Raw genomic sequence first — 19,539 nt, forward strand, 5'->3', positions numbered from 1 at the left:
ATTGATGTTTTAAGTCTTGGTCTTTCTTTCGCCCCTGATGCCGATTTCGATTTCTTCACAGTAACTAAAGACGTGCAATTATTTGCTAGAAAATTAATCCTGTGTAAACTGCATTCTAAAGATGATATGGATACCCAAGGACTAACACCTGAGGACCTGGAAGTTTTAAAAATCTTGAAGGAGCTTGAGAGGGAATCAGCTGATACTTCATACTAAATTCCCCACCTCGATATTTCCACGCTCTACTGCCTTTCCGCCTTCCTCCCTTTGTCCGCAGGTTGATATTTTCTTCAAACTAGTCTTAGAAGATCTCCGAAATCTTAAGAGATCGACGGGTGGTCATAATCTCCCCCTAAGACATAAAAAAGCTATTGATGAGTTAAAATCATTAGAGGGAATTGTAATTAAACCTGCGGACAAGGGGGGTAATGTGGTAATCTGGCCCACGGACATGTATGAACGTGAGGCCTTTAGGCAGTTAAGAGATCATGACACCTACATTCCCCTATCTGGAAATCCCACGAAAGGGTTTGAATCTGAACTGGAAGTCATTCTTGAGGCGGCCTTCCTACGTGGTGTGATCACGAAAAAAGTATATGAGGATCTCCACACCAAATTCCCAGTAACACCCACTTTCTACCTACTACCCAAGATACATAAAAATCCTACCTGTCCTCCGGGGCGTCCGATTGTCTCTGGCATCGGAGGGCTGTGCGACAGTATTTGTAAATTTATTGATTATTATCTACATCCATTAGTTGAAACGCTGCCCTCCTTTGTCAGAGACACCTCGGACGTCCTGAGAAGGATTCATGGTATCTCTTTGGATAGTGGTGTGTTGCTGGTGACAGTCGATGTGGAGACCCTTTACTCGTGTATCCGACACTGCGATGGTCTGGCCGCTGCGAGATGCTTCCTACGGATGAGCAATTGGGATGTTGAAATGCAGAACTTGATCCTGGAATTGTTGGAGTTTATTCTTACCCACAATTTCTTCTTGTTCAAGGATCGGTTCTTCCTCCAGAAGCGCGGCACTGCAATGGGCGCGGCGTGCGCCCCGTCATACGCGAACCTCTTTTGGGTTCATGGGAGAGGGAGGTTCTCGGTGACGGGGCCTACGCCGCCTCCCCAGTGCAGTGCTGGCATAGATATATTGATGACATTCTTATCTTCTGGAGGGGAACCGACCTTGAACTACAGGAGTTTATCACATCACTTAATTGCAATGATTTAAATATCAGACTCACCTATAAGTGGGATCCAGTAGAGGTGGACTTTTTGGATATCAAGGTGACGATTTTGCCTGATCGCACAGTCCAGACTACCATTTTTAGGAAAGAGACCTCTGTAAATAGTCTCCTGCACGCATCATCAGCACATCTTCCATCTACTATCAGGGCAATACCAACAGGGCAATTTTTACGTGCACGGAGAGTCTGTTCAACAGATCAATCCTTTGAACAGCAAGCCCTGGATCTCAAAAATCGGTTTAGAGATAGGGGATATAGTCTCAGGGATATCAAACGAGGCTATGGTAGAGCTAAAACTACATCTAGAGACCAACTCCTTTCTTGTAAAAAGAACATTAAACAACAAGACACCACCATTCGGTTTATTTCAACCTATAATAATCAATGGGAGGATATTAGAAGAATACTATGCAAACATTGGTCAATTTTGAAAACCGAACCATCGTTGAGATCGGCACTTCCCAAATTCCCGGCTTTGACAGCTCGGAAAAATCGGAACTTGAAAGACTATCTGGTGCATAGTCACTATGCCCCTAAAACCTCTTTTCCTTTCAATGTTGGACCACCAAGGTGGGGATGTTTTCCTTGTGGAACATGCCTGTCATGCCGTAACATTGAAAGGACTAAAACTTTTCTGTCGGCGGATGGGAAGAGCAGCTTTGAGATCAGGCACTTCATTAATTGCAGCACCGAGTACGTGATCTACGCAGCCGGATGCGGTTGCGGTTTGACATATGTCGGACTAACATCTAGGCATTTCCGCGTCCGGGTGCGAGAGCATGTCAGGGACATTATTGCTGCAAGGGAGGTGTCTGATCTCGAGTCCCTCAAGACCATCCCCCGACACTTTAAGTTACATCACGCTTGCAACCCCGCTTCTTTGAAAGTGCGGGGGATTGATAAGCTTAAACTTGGAATAAGAGGTGGTAACCATAAAAAAGCATTGGCCAAACTTAAATGCCGCTGGATCGTCACATTGGGAACTATGGCACCATGTGGCCTCAACGAGAAATTGTCTTTTGCGCCTTTTTTGTAATGTCCACACAAGATTATTAGCGCTAGCGGCCTTTTTTCCTCAGTTCTTTTAATGGTGTGTTTTTTGTACTGATTTTTAATCTCAGTTTTATTTTCTATCTATTGTTAGTGTATTCCTTTTCATCTATGATCAAGAGGGATCCTTATCTCTTCTGGCCTTTCTGTTACATCTGATTGGGATATACGATATTCGGCTCGGATTACAAGCATGAAATATGGGGACATTATCGTCGGAAAAATTATGACAAATTTTCTATTGGATGTTTTGTGGAGTAATATCTATTTTTATGCATCTTTTTTATATTTTGTGTTGGTTGGCTTGGATCCTGCCTGCCGTGGGCTTTGATCCTGCTTCCATTTTGGAGGTGGATCGGGGTTCGCGTCACGCCGGATCCTTGTTTTCATCTATTTCCCTTCTTTTTGCTTCTATATGTAGCTATTGGCAACAAAATATTATAATTGGGTGTGGAAATATTAACTTCTATTCCTAGGGGAACTAATGTGATATCCTTTTTTACATATTTTATATGGATTCTGACATTTTCATTTGACTGAAGTCGGGCCTGGTGTGCCCTCCGACTCTGTCCATCTTCTTTGGATTGGAGTCGTGGGTCCCATCACGCCGGACTCCTATCCTTTGATGCATTAATATGTGATATTTTTGAGGTGGGATGTGCCCTTGGGATCACCTTCTCTTGTCTTCTCCCTCTTGCCTTTGCTGTGACTGACACATAGATAGGATGCAAACCCTGGGTGATACACTTGATGATATACATCTATGTAGATGTGAAGTGTATGCCTGTTGCAGCGTTGGTAGGAGTAGAGGTGCTTAGTTTGCCCATCCCCCCTCTGCTGTGTGTTGTTCGATGGGATTATTTACATCATTCCCACATCATCCATTATACATCCCCGACACTTGGTAGTGTTTCCCATCCCTGCCTACACTGTTTGCGTTATATATTAAACATATTCCTTCTCTGTTTTGCCAGACGCGATTCTGCCCTTTTCAGTGCCCTCTTCAAAGATGGCCGCGCCTGTGGCACGCATGCGCGGTGCGGTCCCCTCCCGAACCTCCTGTATGACGGCTTCCTTAACGGGATGAGGCGGGCGCAGTGTGATGACACTGCTATGCCCGCGTCACTTCCGGGAACGGCCCGATGATGGACGTTCCGGACGGGTTTCCGCCCCTGCATGCGGCCGGAACAGGCGCTGGACCTATTATCTGTTTGGCAATGTAGATAATGGTGATGAAACCGGTCTTTGAGCGCTAATGATGGATCAGATTCTAAATGTTCTTTTGAAGATTAGGCTTTATTGTTAAAAAGATAAAGCTCTTGTTATCACTTCACAACGCGTTTCAGCAAGATCCCCTTGCTTTCCTCAGGTGTAACAAGAGCTAATACACATGAAATTTATAGGTGAACAACCCCTTGAGTGGGGCTTATGGGTGTGACATACATACAGATAATTAAACCCATAATTGTTAAAAAGGATTTTTTTGAATAATTTGTTTTAGAAAGATTATTTTTAAATTATTTTTAAAATTATTTTTAAAAAGGAAGTCGGATAAATTTGTAATACATTTCTTAGTAAAATCTCTAAACATAATAAAATGACTAAAACCATAAAACAATTATGTCTATTGGAAAACACGGTTTACACAAGCTTCTTATAAATATATATATATAAAAATAAAATAAAAATTATAAAAATATATATATATATGTATTATAATAAAATAAAAAATTTTTTTTTTGTTCAACCCTATTTTGCCCTTTACTCTATGCACACACAATACATATGTATATATGCACATATACGCTCACGATTCTATGTGCCCCCCTATATGCATGCATACACATACATCTACCCATACACGCCAACCCTTAACTAGCTTTTTCTTTAAGTATATCCTCCTATTGTTTTATTTTCTAAATTATATAGTCATTATGAATGTGATCATTGTTTGGCAACATTATCTAACATTATATTGTGGCCTTCCGGAGCTAATGTACCCAATTTAAAGATCCAATAGCTCTCCTTTTTAATGAGCTTATTCAATGCCCTTGGATCTTTATTATCAATAGAATCTATTATTGTAAGTTTCATTTTTGGGTCCCTATTGTGTACATTGTTATAATGTCTTGATACACTATGTAAAAGGTATCCATTTTTAATATTGTGCCGATGCTTGTTCAACCTTGCATGTAATTCTTGAATAGTTCTTCCTACGTATTGGATACCGCAGGGGCACTCCAATAAGTAGACTACATATGTGGAGTGGCAATCATACCTTTGTTTTATTGTAAAGGTTTCCCCTGTTGTTTTTGACATATAGGTTTTTTCTCCCTTAGTGATTACCTTGCAGCATAGACATTTCGGTGTATAGCATGGGAAGCATCCCCATTGATTTGGGTTGCTCATCCCAACAGCTATGGATTTTTGAATCATATTACTTGGTGCAATTAAATTGCCCAGGTTCCTATTTTTCTTATATATAATAATAGGTCTATCTGGTATATGATCTATTAATATAGGGTCACTTTTTAATATGAACCAATATTTTTTAATTAGCTTTTCAATATAGGTTCTTGGTTGACAAAATGTGGTAACAAGACTCCATTTGGGCAGTTTGGTTTTTTCTTCCTTATTTATGTCATATCAATGCCCTTGGATCTTTATTATCAATAGAATCTATTATTGTAAGTTTCATTTTTGGGTCCCTATTGTGTACATTGTTATAATGTCTTGATACACTATGTAAAAGGTATCCATTTTTAATATTGTGCCGATGCTTGTTCAACCTTGCATGTAATTCTTGAATAGTTCTTCCTACGTATTGGATACCGCAGGGGCACTCCAATAAGTAGACTACATATGTGGAGTGGCAATCATACCTTTGTTTTATTGTAAAGGTTTCCCCTGTTGTTTTTGACATATAGGTTTTTTCTCCCTTAGTGATTACCTTGCAGCATAGACATTTCGGTGTATAGCATGGGAAGCATCCCCATTGATTTGGGTTGCTCATCCCAACAGCTATGGATTTTTGAATCATATTACTTGGTGCAATTAAATTGCCCAGGTTCCTATTTTTCTTATATATAATAATAGGTCTATCTGGTATATGATCTATTAATATAGGGTCACTTTTTAATATGAACCAATATTTTTTAATTAGCTTTTCAATATAGGTTCTTGGTTGACAAAATGTGGTAACAAGACTCCATTTGGGCAGTTTGGTTTTTTCTTCCTTATTTATGTCACATCAAAGGATCAAAGGAGTCGGTGAACCAGGAGCCATCAGCGTTAAGCCTCCAGCTCCATCCAGCCAAAAGGATCAGATAACACCAGTTACCACAGCCCCTCAAAACCAGAGGAATTACACGCTCATCACCGAGGTTGTGCGAGGGCGCACAACTAAAGCAGGTGAGCAGCTTCTAACTACACTAATCTAACACAAATACATCGGGTGCTCTTAGATTGCGCTATTGATTTATTTTACAGTATTATCTGTTTGGGGCACATATAAATAGATCCCCCTCACCACACACCATGTCGCAGTCCCTTGAAAAAGACTACGAAACGCGTTGGGTTGCGGTGGCTGTTGTTCTGATTAGTCTTCATTATGGGTAAGTAACTATGCTCTCTCTAGCAATCAGCATGTGTTTTCCCACTAGGATTGTAACACTAAGTTTCACATGCCGGGGCTGATTCTTTTCTCTCTATTCCCCATGGTGATGGCGCAGACCTGAACAGCCTTTGCTCTGAACTTCTCTTCTATCTTCCTGTTTATAATTGTAACTTATAACTCTGGATTATTGCTTAAGTTTTTAAACTTGTCTTTTATACTTAATAAAGTTTATATTGGTATACTTAAACTGATCCTGTTTGAATTGATTTCCTTTCAAACCTATGATATTGGTTATTTATTCCCTCTTAGTTCTCTCAGTTTTCGATATCGTTAATATTTTATCGTCGGGGTCACGTCGTTAGTGACGCACATCCGGCGTCATTAACATTATCGCAGCGTGTGACACTTATGTCCGACCTAAAACGATCGCATAAGTGGCAAAAATCGTTTGCCGTGGAGAGGTCGTCCTAAAACCAAAAATCGTTCACCTCTCATTAGCGATGTCGTTCCTCGTTCCTGCGGCAGCACACATCGCTATGTGTGACACCACAGGAGCGAGGAACATCTCCTTACCTGCCTCCACCAGCTATGCGGAAGGAAGGAGGTGGGCGGAATGTTTACGTCCCGCTCATCTCCGCCCCTCAGCTTCTATCGGACGGCTGCCGTGTGACATCGCTGTAATGTCACGCGACCCGCCTCCTTTGAAAGGAGGCGGATCACCGGCCATAGCAACGTCACAGGGCAGGTAACCGTGTGACGGGGGAGCGAGATTTTGTGCGCGACGGGCAGCGATATGCCCGTTTCGCACAAACTATGGGGGCGGGTACGCACTATAGCGATATCGTTACCAATATCGCTACTGTGTAAAGCCCCCTTTACACTCACCTCAGGTGCTGGTGCCATTCAAGAGATGTCAGTACTTGCTCTCCCAATGCTCACATGGCATTGTTATGTCATGCCAACCTGCAACCAATCACCCCTTTAATTGACTGACTGCAGTAGTGCCGTTAAAAATACAGTCACATCACTGCTGCAGCCAATCATTTAGGTCAGCAGCATTACAGTTGTAGACAGCACAGTTGCTGAGCCCAGTGATAGGCTGCAGCAGTGATGTGTGCTGTAGCCATCATGTCACTACAGCCAGTAAGCAGACACTGGAGCAACAGCTGAGTCCAACACTGGACTGAGAGAGAATGATTAACACTAGAGATAAGCGATCCTGCCGAGGATTAGATCGGGTTGGGATGGTCAAACCCGCCTGGGTTCGCTGATCCAATCAACGATTCTAGCCAAACCCATTGAATTTAATGGGAGGCAAAACTTATGTAATATAAAATGGTGTAGGAGGCTGCAAATGGTATAGGGGGCCTGCAAAAGAAAGAAAATAAGGAACGAATAAAGCAGGACATACTTACCGAGCATCCTCGTAGCTGCAGCGCTACTTCTGGGGCTGATAATTATCCCTCACACATATTCACTGCTTTCCCCTCCCACCGGCGTCTCTGAGTGGCTGTAGTCAGACCACGCTTCTACCCTCTCTGACAGCGTTATACTGCTGGTGTAATATAAATAAGTTGAAAAAATGCTGTAAGGTTCCCCTATACTGTATATTGATACCAGCACAGATAAAGCATACGGCTACAGGCTGCAGCCCTCAGCCATGCACTTATTTTGGCTGTGTATCAAAATAAGAGAAAGTGCGTGCGGCTTCTTCTTTTTTTTAATTATTGAAAAAAATTATTTTTAAAAAACGGTATGCTGTCCCCCCTAATTTTGATACCCAGCCAAGATAATGCCCAACATCTGGGTGCTGGTATTCTCAGGCTGGGGAGACCCATGTTTATTGGCCTTCCAGGCCTAAGAATAGCAGCCTGCAGCCGCCCAGAATTGTCACATTAACTAGATGCTACAATCCCAGAACTTTACCCAGCTCTTCCCGATTGCCCTGGTGTGGTGGCAATTGGAGTAAAAAGGGGTAAATGGCAGCCCACAGTTGCCACTAAGCTCTATATTAGTAATGGGAGGTGTCATTACTAATTTGTAAGTGAAAAAAAATAAACACTGAGTTTTTTTTAGGTCACCTGAGGTCAGGTTACGTGCGGTCACAAATGGAGGACCGTGGGAACCTCCAGTTGTGTCCAAAATTAACCTGAGTGATGTCACCACTGATCACTGAGGCTCAGTCTCTGTCTGAAGCTCACAGCGGCTGGTCATTGTTCTATGGCCGCGTGCTGTCAGTTCAAATGTAGCAGGTGTTTTGGAGTTAATAAATTGGTGAAAATGGTATTTTTTGTATTTTATTTCAAATAAAGGATTTTTTTAGTGTTTGTGTTTATTTATTTTCACTTACAAATTAGTAATGAGGGGGTATCATAGACACTCTCATTACTAATTTAGGGCTTAGTGGCAGCTTTGAGCTGTTATTAACCCCTTATTACACTGATTGCCACTGCACCAGTGCAATCTAGAAAAGCTGGGTAAAGTGATGGGATGGTCACATCTAATGGCAGGCTTCTATTTTTAGGCTGTGGGGGCCAATAACCATGGGTCTGCCCAGCCAGAGAATACCAGCCCCCAGGTGGGTTTATCTTGGCTGGGTGTCAAAATTGGGGAGGGACTGCACACCATTTTTTAAATTTAAATTATTTATTTAAATAATAAAAGAAAAAAAAAAAAGAACTCTTATTTAATACACAGCCAAGGTAAGCGCACGGGGGTGGCTGCAGCCTGTAGTCAAAGGCTTTATCTGTGCTGGTATCAAATTATAGGGAACCGTACAGCATTTTTTAAATTTATTTTAGGGTGGGGGCATGGTTTGACTGCTGCCAATCAGAGACGTCGGTGAGCAGGGAAAGCAGTGAATATGTATGACTGATAATTATCGGTCCCGGAAGTAGCACTGCAGCCGAAGGGAGACTCAGTAAATATGTACTGCTTTAACCCTTTTGCTTCCTTTTTTTACAGTGGTCAATCACAGTCATGCCAATACTTGACATGGTTGTGATGGGCAGGGAGAGGATGGTTTTTGCCATCCAAACAATAACTGATCCTAGGCAAGATTGCCGACTGTTGCGATAAATGTTCGTATGTCCGATCCCGCTCCGGCCAAAGAATGAATTATTTTAATATTTTCCAATATTTGCCAATCGGGATCGCTCATTTTTAACACCTGATTTTAATACTTTGTGAAAGCATACTTAGTGGCCAGAAAGCAACCCTATATTATCATTTGACACTGACACTGAGTCTTCTTACTAAGGTTTTGGAGCAGAAACTCTCCCATTCTTTTTTAAAAACGTATGGATTTTTTTGCACTCCTCATAGTTTTTTAACTTTTTGGTCCAAACACTTAGCAAGACGTCTCAAAGTGAACACTCCCAAAAGAGAACTTGTCAGCTTCACTTACATGTCTTTTTTAGTAAACAGTTTTTTACCATGAAATAAAAATTCTGAACAAATCTTTCAGTACAACTCCATGTTTTTCTGCTATTTCTACTAAATATTCACAAGTTAATAGATGAACAGCACAACACAAATATGGTCCAGACAGATTTTTTATTTTTGGGGGAGAATACTATGATCAACTGATGACATTTACTGTATTAAAGTGTTGCTTTAAGTCTCCGGGATCTAAACCCTGCCACAACTAGGTAGTCATCACTGGGTCACACTAGCCACTTCCTATATATTCTGCCCAGTGCATCATGACCACTAGGCTCTAACGTTTTAGGAATTTACTCCCAACCATCCCCAGTGTCAAGTGTGTAAAAATTCATGTAATCCAACTCACTGTCTAATAAGAGTGCAGTTCCACACGCCTTCACTTCTGATGTAGCCTTTAAAGAACAAACATTTTATCCCATATAAATAAAGTGCACAGTGCTTACATAATGGGAGAAAAATAATAGAGTTACAGAATTCAAGTAGGATAAAGTCTCGGGTAAGACCGGTCTAAGTCACAAATCTGCATTAAAGTTGTAATCATAGTGTGTATGTCTATATTATCTTGTGATGCCCAACACGCGTTTCGCTGTCACTTCTTCCTGGGGCATAAGGATAATGTCACACAGAACCTTGTTTGTAATACCTCTGGATATATATAGTATGCAATATTATATTTCCTTATCACCATTTTTTATCACATTTGTGTATATTTTAATTATTCATCACGTAGTTTTATTTAATGAACATGTGGTCATTTATGTATTTATGTCATTATATACTGTATGCTGTTATGTCCTCTAGTGTATGAGCAATACTTCTTCTCTGGCTTATAGGCTAGTTGCTAATTTTTGTAGGTTTCACTAATGTAAACTTTTTAAAAATAGTGGAAAGCTTCATTAAAAAACCATCTTTATCTTGCAAAAGCAGCAATACAGTATTACAGGGAAACCACTGAGCTGTAGGGAGAGAGACGGCACAATAGTGTTTTACCCTGATAAAAAGTAGAATTAAGAATAGGCATATGCTCCCCTTCAAACTAAATGACAAAGGTAAAAAGATGTGTCAGCTGCTGCTGCATGCCATAGGCTGGTGAAGCCACTAATTGCTGCTGTGTCTGAGATCTTGAAGAAGTCAGTGGACATTGAAACACGTTGATGGAATAAAGACCACCTTTCTTTTATGAATATTGTCAACAGCGCAAGATAAACACAATTTCTCTCCTACGCAGGGGACCCACTGAGACACCTCTATTCAGGCACCCATTTATTTGCTACCACTTCCAGCCCATTAACACACCCTCATTTTACAAGCTTAGGCCTACTGCACTCACAAGCTAATGACCGGTTCCTCACACGCTCACCTCCTTTCTGCATTATGGTGCGGCACTTCAATACCACAAAGTTCCTCTATAGATTAATTTTTGGGTCTTAATACATAGCAACTTTTGGGGTGATCATGATCAGTTGTTAGCTGGTTGATGATATTTTACAGTACTAAATGTTAAAACTACATAATTTTAACCACTTTACCAAACATAACACTGGTAGACTAACGTGAGGAAGAAAAAATCATGCAAAATTTGTTGTCAATATGAGGTGTGTCAATGTTCTAATTCTTTTCACTACTTTTTAATTCACAATACTGAACTTTCCCAATTAATTTCTTGACAGTCTGTGATCAGTAGGTAAAACAAGGCTTCCCAGTTTATTACCCGGCAATTTGATATTAGATTAATAAGTTAAATGTTTTTAAACAACACTCATAGTTCAACTCTAGTTCAATAAGTGCCTATATACACAATAATTTTGAGGTTGTTCGACTATACATTAGTATAGATCTATACGAATCCATAAAAAGCCATATTGAATCCGTGTCAGTGTATGATTCGCACTTTATGATCAAGATCATGCAAACAGCTTAAAATCACAAAATCTATAAGTATCATTCTTCATCTGACATCTACGAAGTAGTTCTTAATGACTTTCTGAAGACCTCATGGAGGAAAGTACATAAATAAGAGCTAATCTATTAAATTGTAAATTCCTCCGCCTCCATTGGGAAGGGTGAGTTTTACCTAAAGCCTAATTCAGACATCCGTGAGGTATAGACTTGTATGGGTAATTTTAATCTTTGATTCGTATAAAAAACAGTCATGTCTACATGATTATTTGCGGGCACACAGTTCGCAAAAAAACACGGACATGTGAATAGCTCTATGTATTATAACAGGTACATGTGCTATCCATAAAAACATGGATAGAATTCGTACATGAGAAGCAGACAACTGGTTGAGGCCTAAGGCAAGTAGAAAAGGTTAACACTAAGAACAAGCCCCATGATATCTGTGATATAGCATTTAAAGTTTATTGGCTGTCCTGCTATATTACAGATATTATTTACCCCTTAGAAGCAGTGGCTTTATGGAAGAATATTGCGCATCATTGACCTAAAAGTGCCACACAAACACAGTGCCATGCACCATAATACAAAACCTAAGATTCTCTGTGCTTTTATGTGACACCCTGGCCTATCAGGTCGTCACAGGGTATTGTGCAATCTGCCGTTCTGCACAGTATCCGCATTCTCTTTGGGTACGGATACCTGTTCTTTGGTGTTGCTAAGATGAGAGCCAGTCAAAACCCTAGGAACACTTTGCACCACACCCACCAGACACACCATTGGGGGGCCTGAAGGAAATAGGGCCGCCCACTTGGGGGTTTGGTAGGGGAAAGCAAAAAGTGTAGAAGGAGAAGTGAGAGAGAAAGTGAAGGAGTAGGAGTGTTGAGTGATGACTCTCAAAGTGAGAGGTCACCGGTTTAGGAGCAGGGCTCCTTGAGACTACTAGGTGGCAGACGTTGGTCTGGCTTGGTAGGAGCTGGAAACCCAGTCGCAGGGGATCGTGTCAAGGGGCACGATCTGCCAAGGAGGGCAGCTGGCGGCCTTGAGCCATCTCCGGGCAACGGCCAGGGCACGACAGGTTACGCGGACCCTAGGCCGGAAGTAGCTTCAAGCGTCCTGGTAAATTTACCCGACAGGGGTGAAGTCTTCAAGATTCATCCCTCACCCGCTCCAAAATCAGGGTACTAGCGCAATGAGGGGATAGGACTTTTCCCAAAACACAGTCCATCAAATCCCAAGCGTGAACCCTGAGAGCAAGCTCACTCCGTTAGCCATACAGTTGAGCGGGACCCGACTAGTTCCACACTACAGGGTCCAAAAAGTGAAGAAGGTGCCACGGAAAAGGTCACAGGCTAACAAGCAACACCAAGGGCATGGATCCAAGCGTGCTCCCTCCTTGCTGCAGCAGTGCTCAGAATTCTGGTTTACAAGCTGTCGGTATCAGTATTCTTGGACTGAGTGAGTACGCAGAAACCCTTTCCTCCCCAACGGCACCCCTTCGCTACCATCATTGGGCCCCGGGGCACAACCCCCTACCCACGGAGGGGTTAAACACCTTGCTGCCATACCACCGCCACCGGGCGCTCCCAACAGCAGCAGTAATACTCCATCTTACCACGCACCGTGGGTGGCGTCACAAACTCCTAAATCCCCTGTACATATTTCCCTTTTAGCTTCAAGTGTCCGTGCGACCCCCTCCTGGGTCCGGAGACCCCTCGAGCCACTGCGGTTCCTGATCCGAGCGGCTCGGCTGCTGACACGGGGGCGGTATATTTATATACAGAACTACTGTTTATTAATTAACAAGTGACCATCATTGGTGAGATCCAAAAGAAAGGATGGTTTGGTCTCATTCACAAGGCCAATCACATAATACCACATAATCACATAATACCACATAACCTGTATACCTCTGATTTCAAAGCGAGAGGCCTGTTTTCTGCGCTTTAGACCCAATGCCAAGGCTGCCATGTGCATGAAGCATTGAATGGGAAGAAGGCTTTTAACAAAAAGTAAAACAAATCTCTTATCGATGATCACTTTCTATGATCAAGATTTACACATGATAAAGTTGAACATTATATTTCAGTTATATCGTGGAACAGATGTCAGGATCATTTTATATATGGCCGACCCTGCATCATTTCCATCCACCGTGTAATGAAAATGACAGATGGAGGAACTGGTCCCATTGTTTGCATTAGTGTCTGGTAGTAAATGGTAAGAAGCCCAATGGCAACTGGTAAATTTTTGCATCAGTTTTGCCATCACTCCTGATCCTTTATTTCATTTGACACAAAAAAATTGAGCCTGAAGTAATGGAATATATGTGAAGGAAGCCTTACACTTTAAAATGCATCTTTAGTCCAGCCACAGAGATAGAGCATAACATTTTATTTTTTGAATATTGATTGAAAACACATCACTGAGCAACAACATATAAATGAGGTACTGTATTCTTCAGATTATTTGGGAGCAAAGTGAGGGGGTGCATCTTAAAATCTGAATGTAGCTTAACGGGGGGTGATGGAGAGGGGTAGCAAGAGGAAGGGCAATGCTGCGGTGGCTGTGCATGGGTTGTGGCAATAGTGCAGGGTCTGCGGCAGCTGTGCATGTACTGCGGTGGTGTGGGCTTCAAATAATGGCGCCCGGAGCTGGCACATATGCAGATGGAGCTCTCCGCTCAAGATCTCATCTGTGCATGTGCCGCCTCTGGCCCATTGAGCTCTCAACAGCGGACTTAAGGAAAATGGTGCCTGGAGGTGGCGTGTGCACAGATCAGATCTCGGCCTGTCATTGAGCCGAGAGATCAATCTGCGCATGTGCTGGGTGCCATTTCTTCGAAGTTCTCACAGCCCCAGCCCATCCGCCGCCTCCGCAGCAGCCCCAGCACATCTGTCCCAGCACCAGCACAGCTGCCCCAGCACCAGCACAGCTGCACCAGCACAGTTGCCACCGCCAACAGTTTCTGGGACAGCATCTGGGACATCTGCCGGCTGCACCACCAGTCACATCGCCCTTGTCCATCACTGCCCCTGTCTCCTGTGACCCCGCTCCACCACCGCTGCCATCCCCCTCCGGTAAGACACCACCAGATTATAAGATGGACCCCTTTTTTTTCACACTTTTTTACGCTAAATTTGGGGTGCGTCTTATAATGCGGTGCGTCTTATAAATCGAAAAATACGGTATATCCCTACGCATTTTGAGTGGCTTACCCGCTCTTGATCATGGCATGTGCACTTTTGTACCATTGGTTATAACAATGGCAATAAGTCACATGTTGTAAAATTTACTGCATTCCTGTGGACCCTCCTGCTTTCTCTGATAGCAAACCCCTTCTTTGTGGTATGTTTACACTTAGTACTTTTTTACATTGTGGATAAAGCAGTCCTTTTCCTTAGTCGCCAGGAAGTTTTAGAAATCTTATTCACACTGTGACGAGCTGTCCTATTCCTTTCAATTTTGTTTTCTGTTTCTAAATTGCAGGCTCCGAATATTAATATCAATGTGGCATAAAACATGTTGTACCCGCACTTATCACAAAACTGCAAGTATCTAATGTGCATTGGTTGTGTTTGTCTTTCCAGTTTTTGTGCCATTCTGCCCAATTGATATGTTCCTTTCAGCCTTTAGTCCATTTCTTTGCACCTGCTGTACAAACTCAGCAATATGTGACCTTACTGGTGTCATATAATTACGACACTACATCAGAAGTATCATACCATTACTAATATTAGTCACTTTCGTAAAACACTATTGCATATTAATTTATGCTCCTATTTATCCACTACATTTGGGTATGTACTTACCATTACAAGCAGTCCTGTTAGTACCGAGGTGGTGATAACGTTCCTGGCAGTCCCATTGCTCTATTCCTTTGGTACGATGTAGGCCGCTAAATACAAGTAATGTCCAGAAAACAGTTAATATAAGGCACATAATCTCTTCTTGTGCTTTCTGTCCATAGGCTACATGTCACTTGTCTTTCATCCTGCGCAGCTCTGTGTCTGACTTGCCCTCTGTCTCCTGGATGCAGCTTTTCAGATCCAATATCATTTTTTTTGTAGCAGTCCCAGATCTTTGTCTTCCTCCTTTATGACTTGCTCCAACAATACCGTGACCTCTCTCAGTATACAACTATTCTAATTAGTTATATGTGTCTTGAATTTTTTTTTTCGAAGCAAAGTATGAAATGCCAGGCACCCTGGTGACAAATATAGCACTTCACCAAATGCTTCTGGAGAGATTTTCTTCTACAGGGTCAATAGCTTTGCGATAACCTTCTGTTGATGGTGAACACTATGCCAGGGTCTGTCTTTCCCAAATACTGCCTCCTTTAAAATGCTTCCTTGCCACACCTCCCAGCTCCTTAGTGCCAGCGGAGTGGAGCCTGCCCTAGATCTTTCCCATGCTAGAAATGAGAGAATGCAGACTGAGAACAAACACACCAGCACTTGTAATACTCTTTATACACTGTGCACAATGTGTTTAGACAGTTTTAGGTGTCTTGACCGTTCAATGATGCTGATATTCGAAATTAAGGACATTTTTGGCTAATACTTGAAATCCACTTTAGTCTTCCTTGATAACCCATAAAAGAGATAGGTGATCTGCAAAACAAAGTTGTCTGACTTGTCCTCTACTGAAAAGATTTAGAGGATATATTATATAGTGCAGAATTACTGTGACACCACTCATTTAGGATTATTATTATTATTATTATTATTATGACTAAAACCAAATTAGACTAAATCACATAGTTTAGAGGGGTTATAAACTTTATGCTTAGGACATTATTTTGTGGAACATACTGATATACAGACAGACCAAAAGTTTGGACACATCTTTTCATTCAAAGAGTTTTCTTTATTTTCAGGACTCTGAAAATTGTAGATTCACATTGAAGGCATGAAAACTATGAATTAAAACATGTGGAATGAAATACTTAAAAAAGTGGGAAACAGCTGAAAATATGTCTTATATTCTAGTTTCTTCAAAGTAGTCACCTTTTGCTTTCATTACTACTTTGCACACTCTTGGCATTCTCTTGATGAGCTTCAAGAGGTAGTCATCGGAAATGTTTTTCCAACAGACTTGAAGGAATTCCCAGAGATGCTTAGCACTTGTTGGCCCTTTTGCCTTCACTCTGCGGTCCAGCTCACCCCAAACCATCTCGATTGGGTTCAGGTCTGGTGACTGTGGAGACCAGGTCATCTGGTGCAGCACCACATCACTCTCCTTCTTAGTCAAATAGCCCTTACACAGCCTGGAAGTGTGTTTGGGGTTATTGACCTGTTTAAAAATAAATGATGGTCCAACTAAACGGAAACCGAATGGAATAGCATGCTGCTGCAAGATGCTGTGGTAGCCATGCTGGTTCAGTATGCCTTAAATTTTGAAAAAATCCCCAACAGTGTCACCAGCAAAGCACCCCCACACTATCACACCTTCTCCTCCATGCTTCACGGTGGCAACCAGCCATGTAGAGTCCATCCATTCACCTTTTCTACAAAGACACGGTGGTTGGACCCAAAGATCTCAAATTTGGACTCATCAGACCAAAGCACAGATTTCCACTGGTCTAATGTCCATTCCTTGTGTTCTTTAGCCCAAACAAGTCTCTTCTGCTTGTTGCCTGTCCTTAGCAGTGGTCTCCTAGCAGCTATTTTACCATGAAGACCTGCTGCACAAAGTCTCCTCTTAACAGTTGTTCTAGAGATGAGGTGTGTCCAAACTTTTGGTCTGTACTGTATAAGTATTACAAGTTCTCCTCCTGCAGTTGTTATTACAACCTTGCTCAATAATATCCGCTGCTGGTAGAGGAGCATGTGTCCAAACCTGGCCACCGGCCTCCTCTAATGGAAGAACTCTGCAAGTGAAGAGATGTTTTTTTATTGGAGGAGGCTGATGGGCAGGTCTGGTCACATGATCCTCCCTCAACTGCTATTTTGATAAGAGAGCTGTGCGTTTCAGGAAGACTGCCACAGCACAATTGTCAAAATAAAGATAAAGTGGTCATGTTCCTTTAATTCATATTACTGAAGTAATGCTTCTTTTGGGCTGGGGTTACATGGCGCCTTCACATGACCAAAGTTTGCGTAGTGGCACACAAGTGAATGAGATAACATTGTGACTCTGAGGGTACCGCAATTGTGACAAGCAAGTTGCAAAAAAAAAAAGCCATAACTCAGACTTTTTACAACTTGCTTGTCACAGAGTTCGATCAGGATCGCAATGTGACCCTATTTACTTGTATGGCACTGCAATGTAGCAGGGCCACCTAGCAAATTTACATGGTTCATCATTTGCCATATCCAAAGTTGCGGTTTAACCCCAGCCTCAGGCTAAGTTTACATGTCCTGTAGTCATTCGTTAAAATGGATCCGTTGGGAAACTGATTTCTGATGGATCCGTTTCTTTAACATGGGAGTCTATGGACAATGGATCCATTAATGAATTGCTATTTAGCCATCCACTGTACTAGCATAAGTAATAGATCCGTTGTTTTCTTAAAGGGAACCTGCCCGCACCTGCCGCTTGCACCTCAAGAACATCGCTAGAATCCGTCCCTTTCTCACAATGGAAACGACAAAAACCCTCACCGTGGCCCTGATCCACTCTCGCCTTGACTACTGTAACTCTCTATTAATTGGTCTCCCCCTAACTAGACTCTCCCCTCTACAGTCCATCCTTAATGCAGCAGCCAGGGTCACCTATCTGGCCAACCGCTACTCGGATGCCTCTGCTCTGTGCCAGTCATTGCACTGGCTGCCCATATATCACAGGATCCAATTCAAACTGCTTGTTCTCACCCACAAAGCTCTCCACAGTGCAGCACCCTCCTACATCTCGACCCTCCTCTCTGTCTATCATCCCACCCGTTCTCTACGCTCTGCAAATGACTTTCGACTAACATCCACACTAATTCGAACCTCCCACTCCCGAATCCAAGACTTCTTCCGAGCTGCACCAAACCTCTGGAACGCTCTACCCCAAGAAGTTAGGACAAATCACAACTTACTCAGCTTCAGACGCTCCCTAAAAACGCATCTTTTTAGGGTGGCCTATCACACTCCCTAGCCAAACTAATTTCACCTAATCCCTCTACAACTTCTCAGAACATAACCCCACGTCAAACTCCATGGCACCCAAATGCATCTCAAGGCTCTGGCCAACTGGTCCAGGAAGCCATCATCTATCCCCCATGAGCTGGCTGGATTGTCATTTTAAATAAACACTTGTACCTTGCCCCTCCCCCCATCTCATTGTAGATTGTAAGCTCTCACGAGCAGGGTTGCCATTTTTCCTTTTAAATATTGTATCCTCTATAATTGTTACTTGTTTGTATATGTTTATATATATGATATGTATATGTTCCTCCTGAATTGTAAAGCGCTGCGGAATATGTTGGCGCTATAGAAATAAAGATTATTATTATTATTATGTCAGGTCCTATGCATCTATGCTAGTCTATACAGGGACGGTTAGGCAGGGGTTAGCAATATGCACCCAGAACTACTCGTGGTTCTGGGTGCATATTGGATCTGACAGGCTCCCTTTAACGGATTCGTTACAAATGGATGATAAATAGCAATCTGTTGTCCAAATACTCTACATGTTAAAAACGGATCTGGCCGACATGTGTTATTTAACAGCTGACAAAAAAGTTGTGTTTCCACAAGTTTTTGCAAAGGGATCTCTATCGGATCCGTGATAACAAATGACTACAGGATATGTGAAACCAGCCTTACTGTAGCATAAAATAAAATTCAAAAAACTTTTTCTCCAACTAACCAAGAGATTATGGCTATGTTCACACAGTGCATCTTAAGATTCAGTGTTTTTGGCCCCAAAAAACACACCTATAGCAAAAAACACGCACACTTTTGCCGCGTTTTTACTGCATTTTGTCCAATGCGTTTATTAAGTCAAATCTAATCACTGGAAAGGCTCAAAAACACTTGAAAAATGTAGAAAGAATTGACATGCTGCATCTTCAAAAACGCAGCCAAGATGCAGCCAACAAAAGATGCCCAGTGTGGACAGCAAAGTAGAAATCTCATAGACTTTGCTGGGAGAAGGAAATGCATGCATTTAGGTGCATCTTTGTGTGACCACAAAAAAACTCACAAAAAATGCAATAAAAGATGCCCTGTGTGAACTTAAGGCCGCTTTACACGCAGCGATATCGCTATTGATATCGCTAGCGTGCGTACCCACCCCCGTCTGTTGTGCATCACGGGAAAATCACTGCCCGTGGCGCACAACATCGCTCGG

General features: G+C 42.2%; 1 protein-coding gene across 3 annotated transcripts in view; it reads right to left on the reverse strand.

Annotated features, from left to right (window-relative positions):
- EGF (epidermal growth factor) overlaps positions 1-15,610 on the reverse strand; it is a 298,020-nt gene extending 282,410 nt beyond the window's left edge. For all 3 annotated transcript variants that reach the window (XM_075349333.1, XM_075349340.1, XM_075349348.1), the window contains exon 1: positions 15,072-15,610. In XM_075349333.1, coding sequence (XP_075205448.1) covers positions 15,072-15,201 — 130 coding nt within the window. In that variant the 5' untranslated portion in view covers positions 15,202-15,610. The remainder of the gene's footprint in view (positions 1-15,071) is intronic.
- Between the last annotated feature and the right edge of the window lie 3,929 nt (positions 15,611-19,539).

The sequence above is a fragment of the Anomaloglossus baeobatrachus genome, chromosome 1, assembly GCF_048569485.1.
Source record: "Anomaloglossus baeobatrachus isolate aAnoBae1 chromosome 1, aAnoBae1.hap1, whole genome shotgun sequence".
Lineage (NCBI taxonomy): Eukaryota > Metazoa > Chordata > Amphibia > Anura > Aromobatidae > Anomaloglossus > Anomaloglossus baeobatrachus.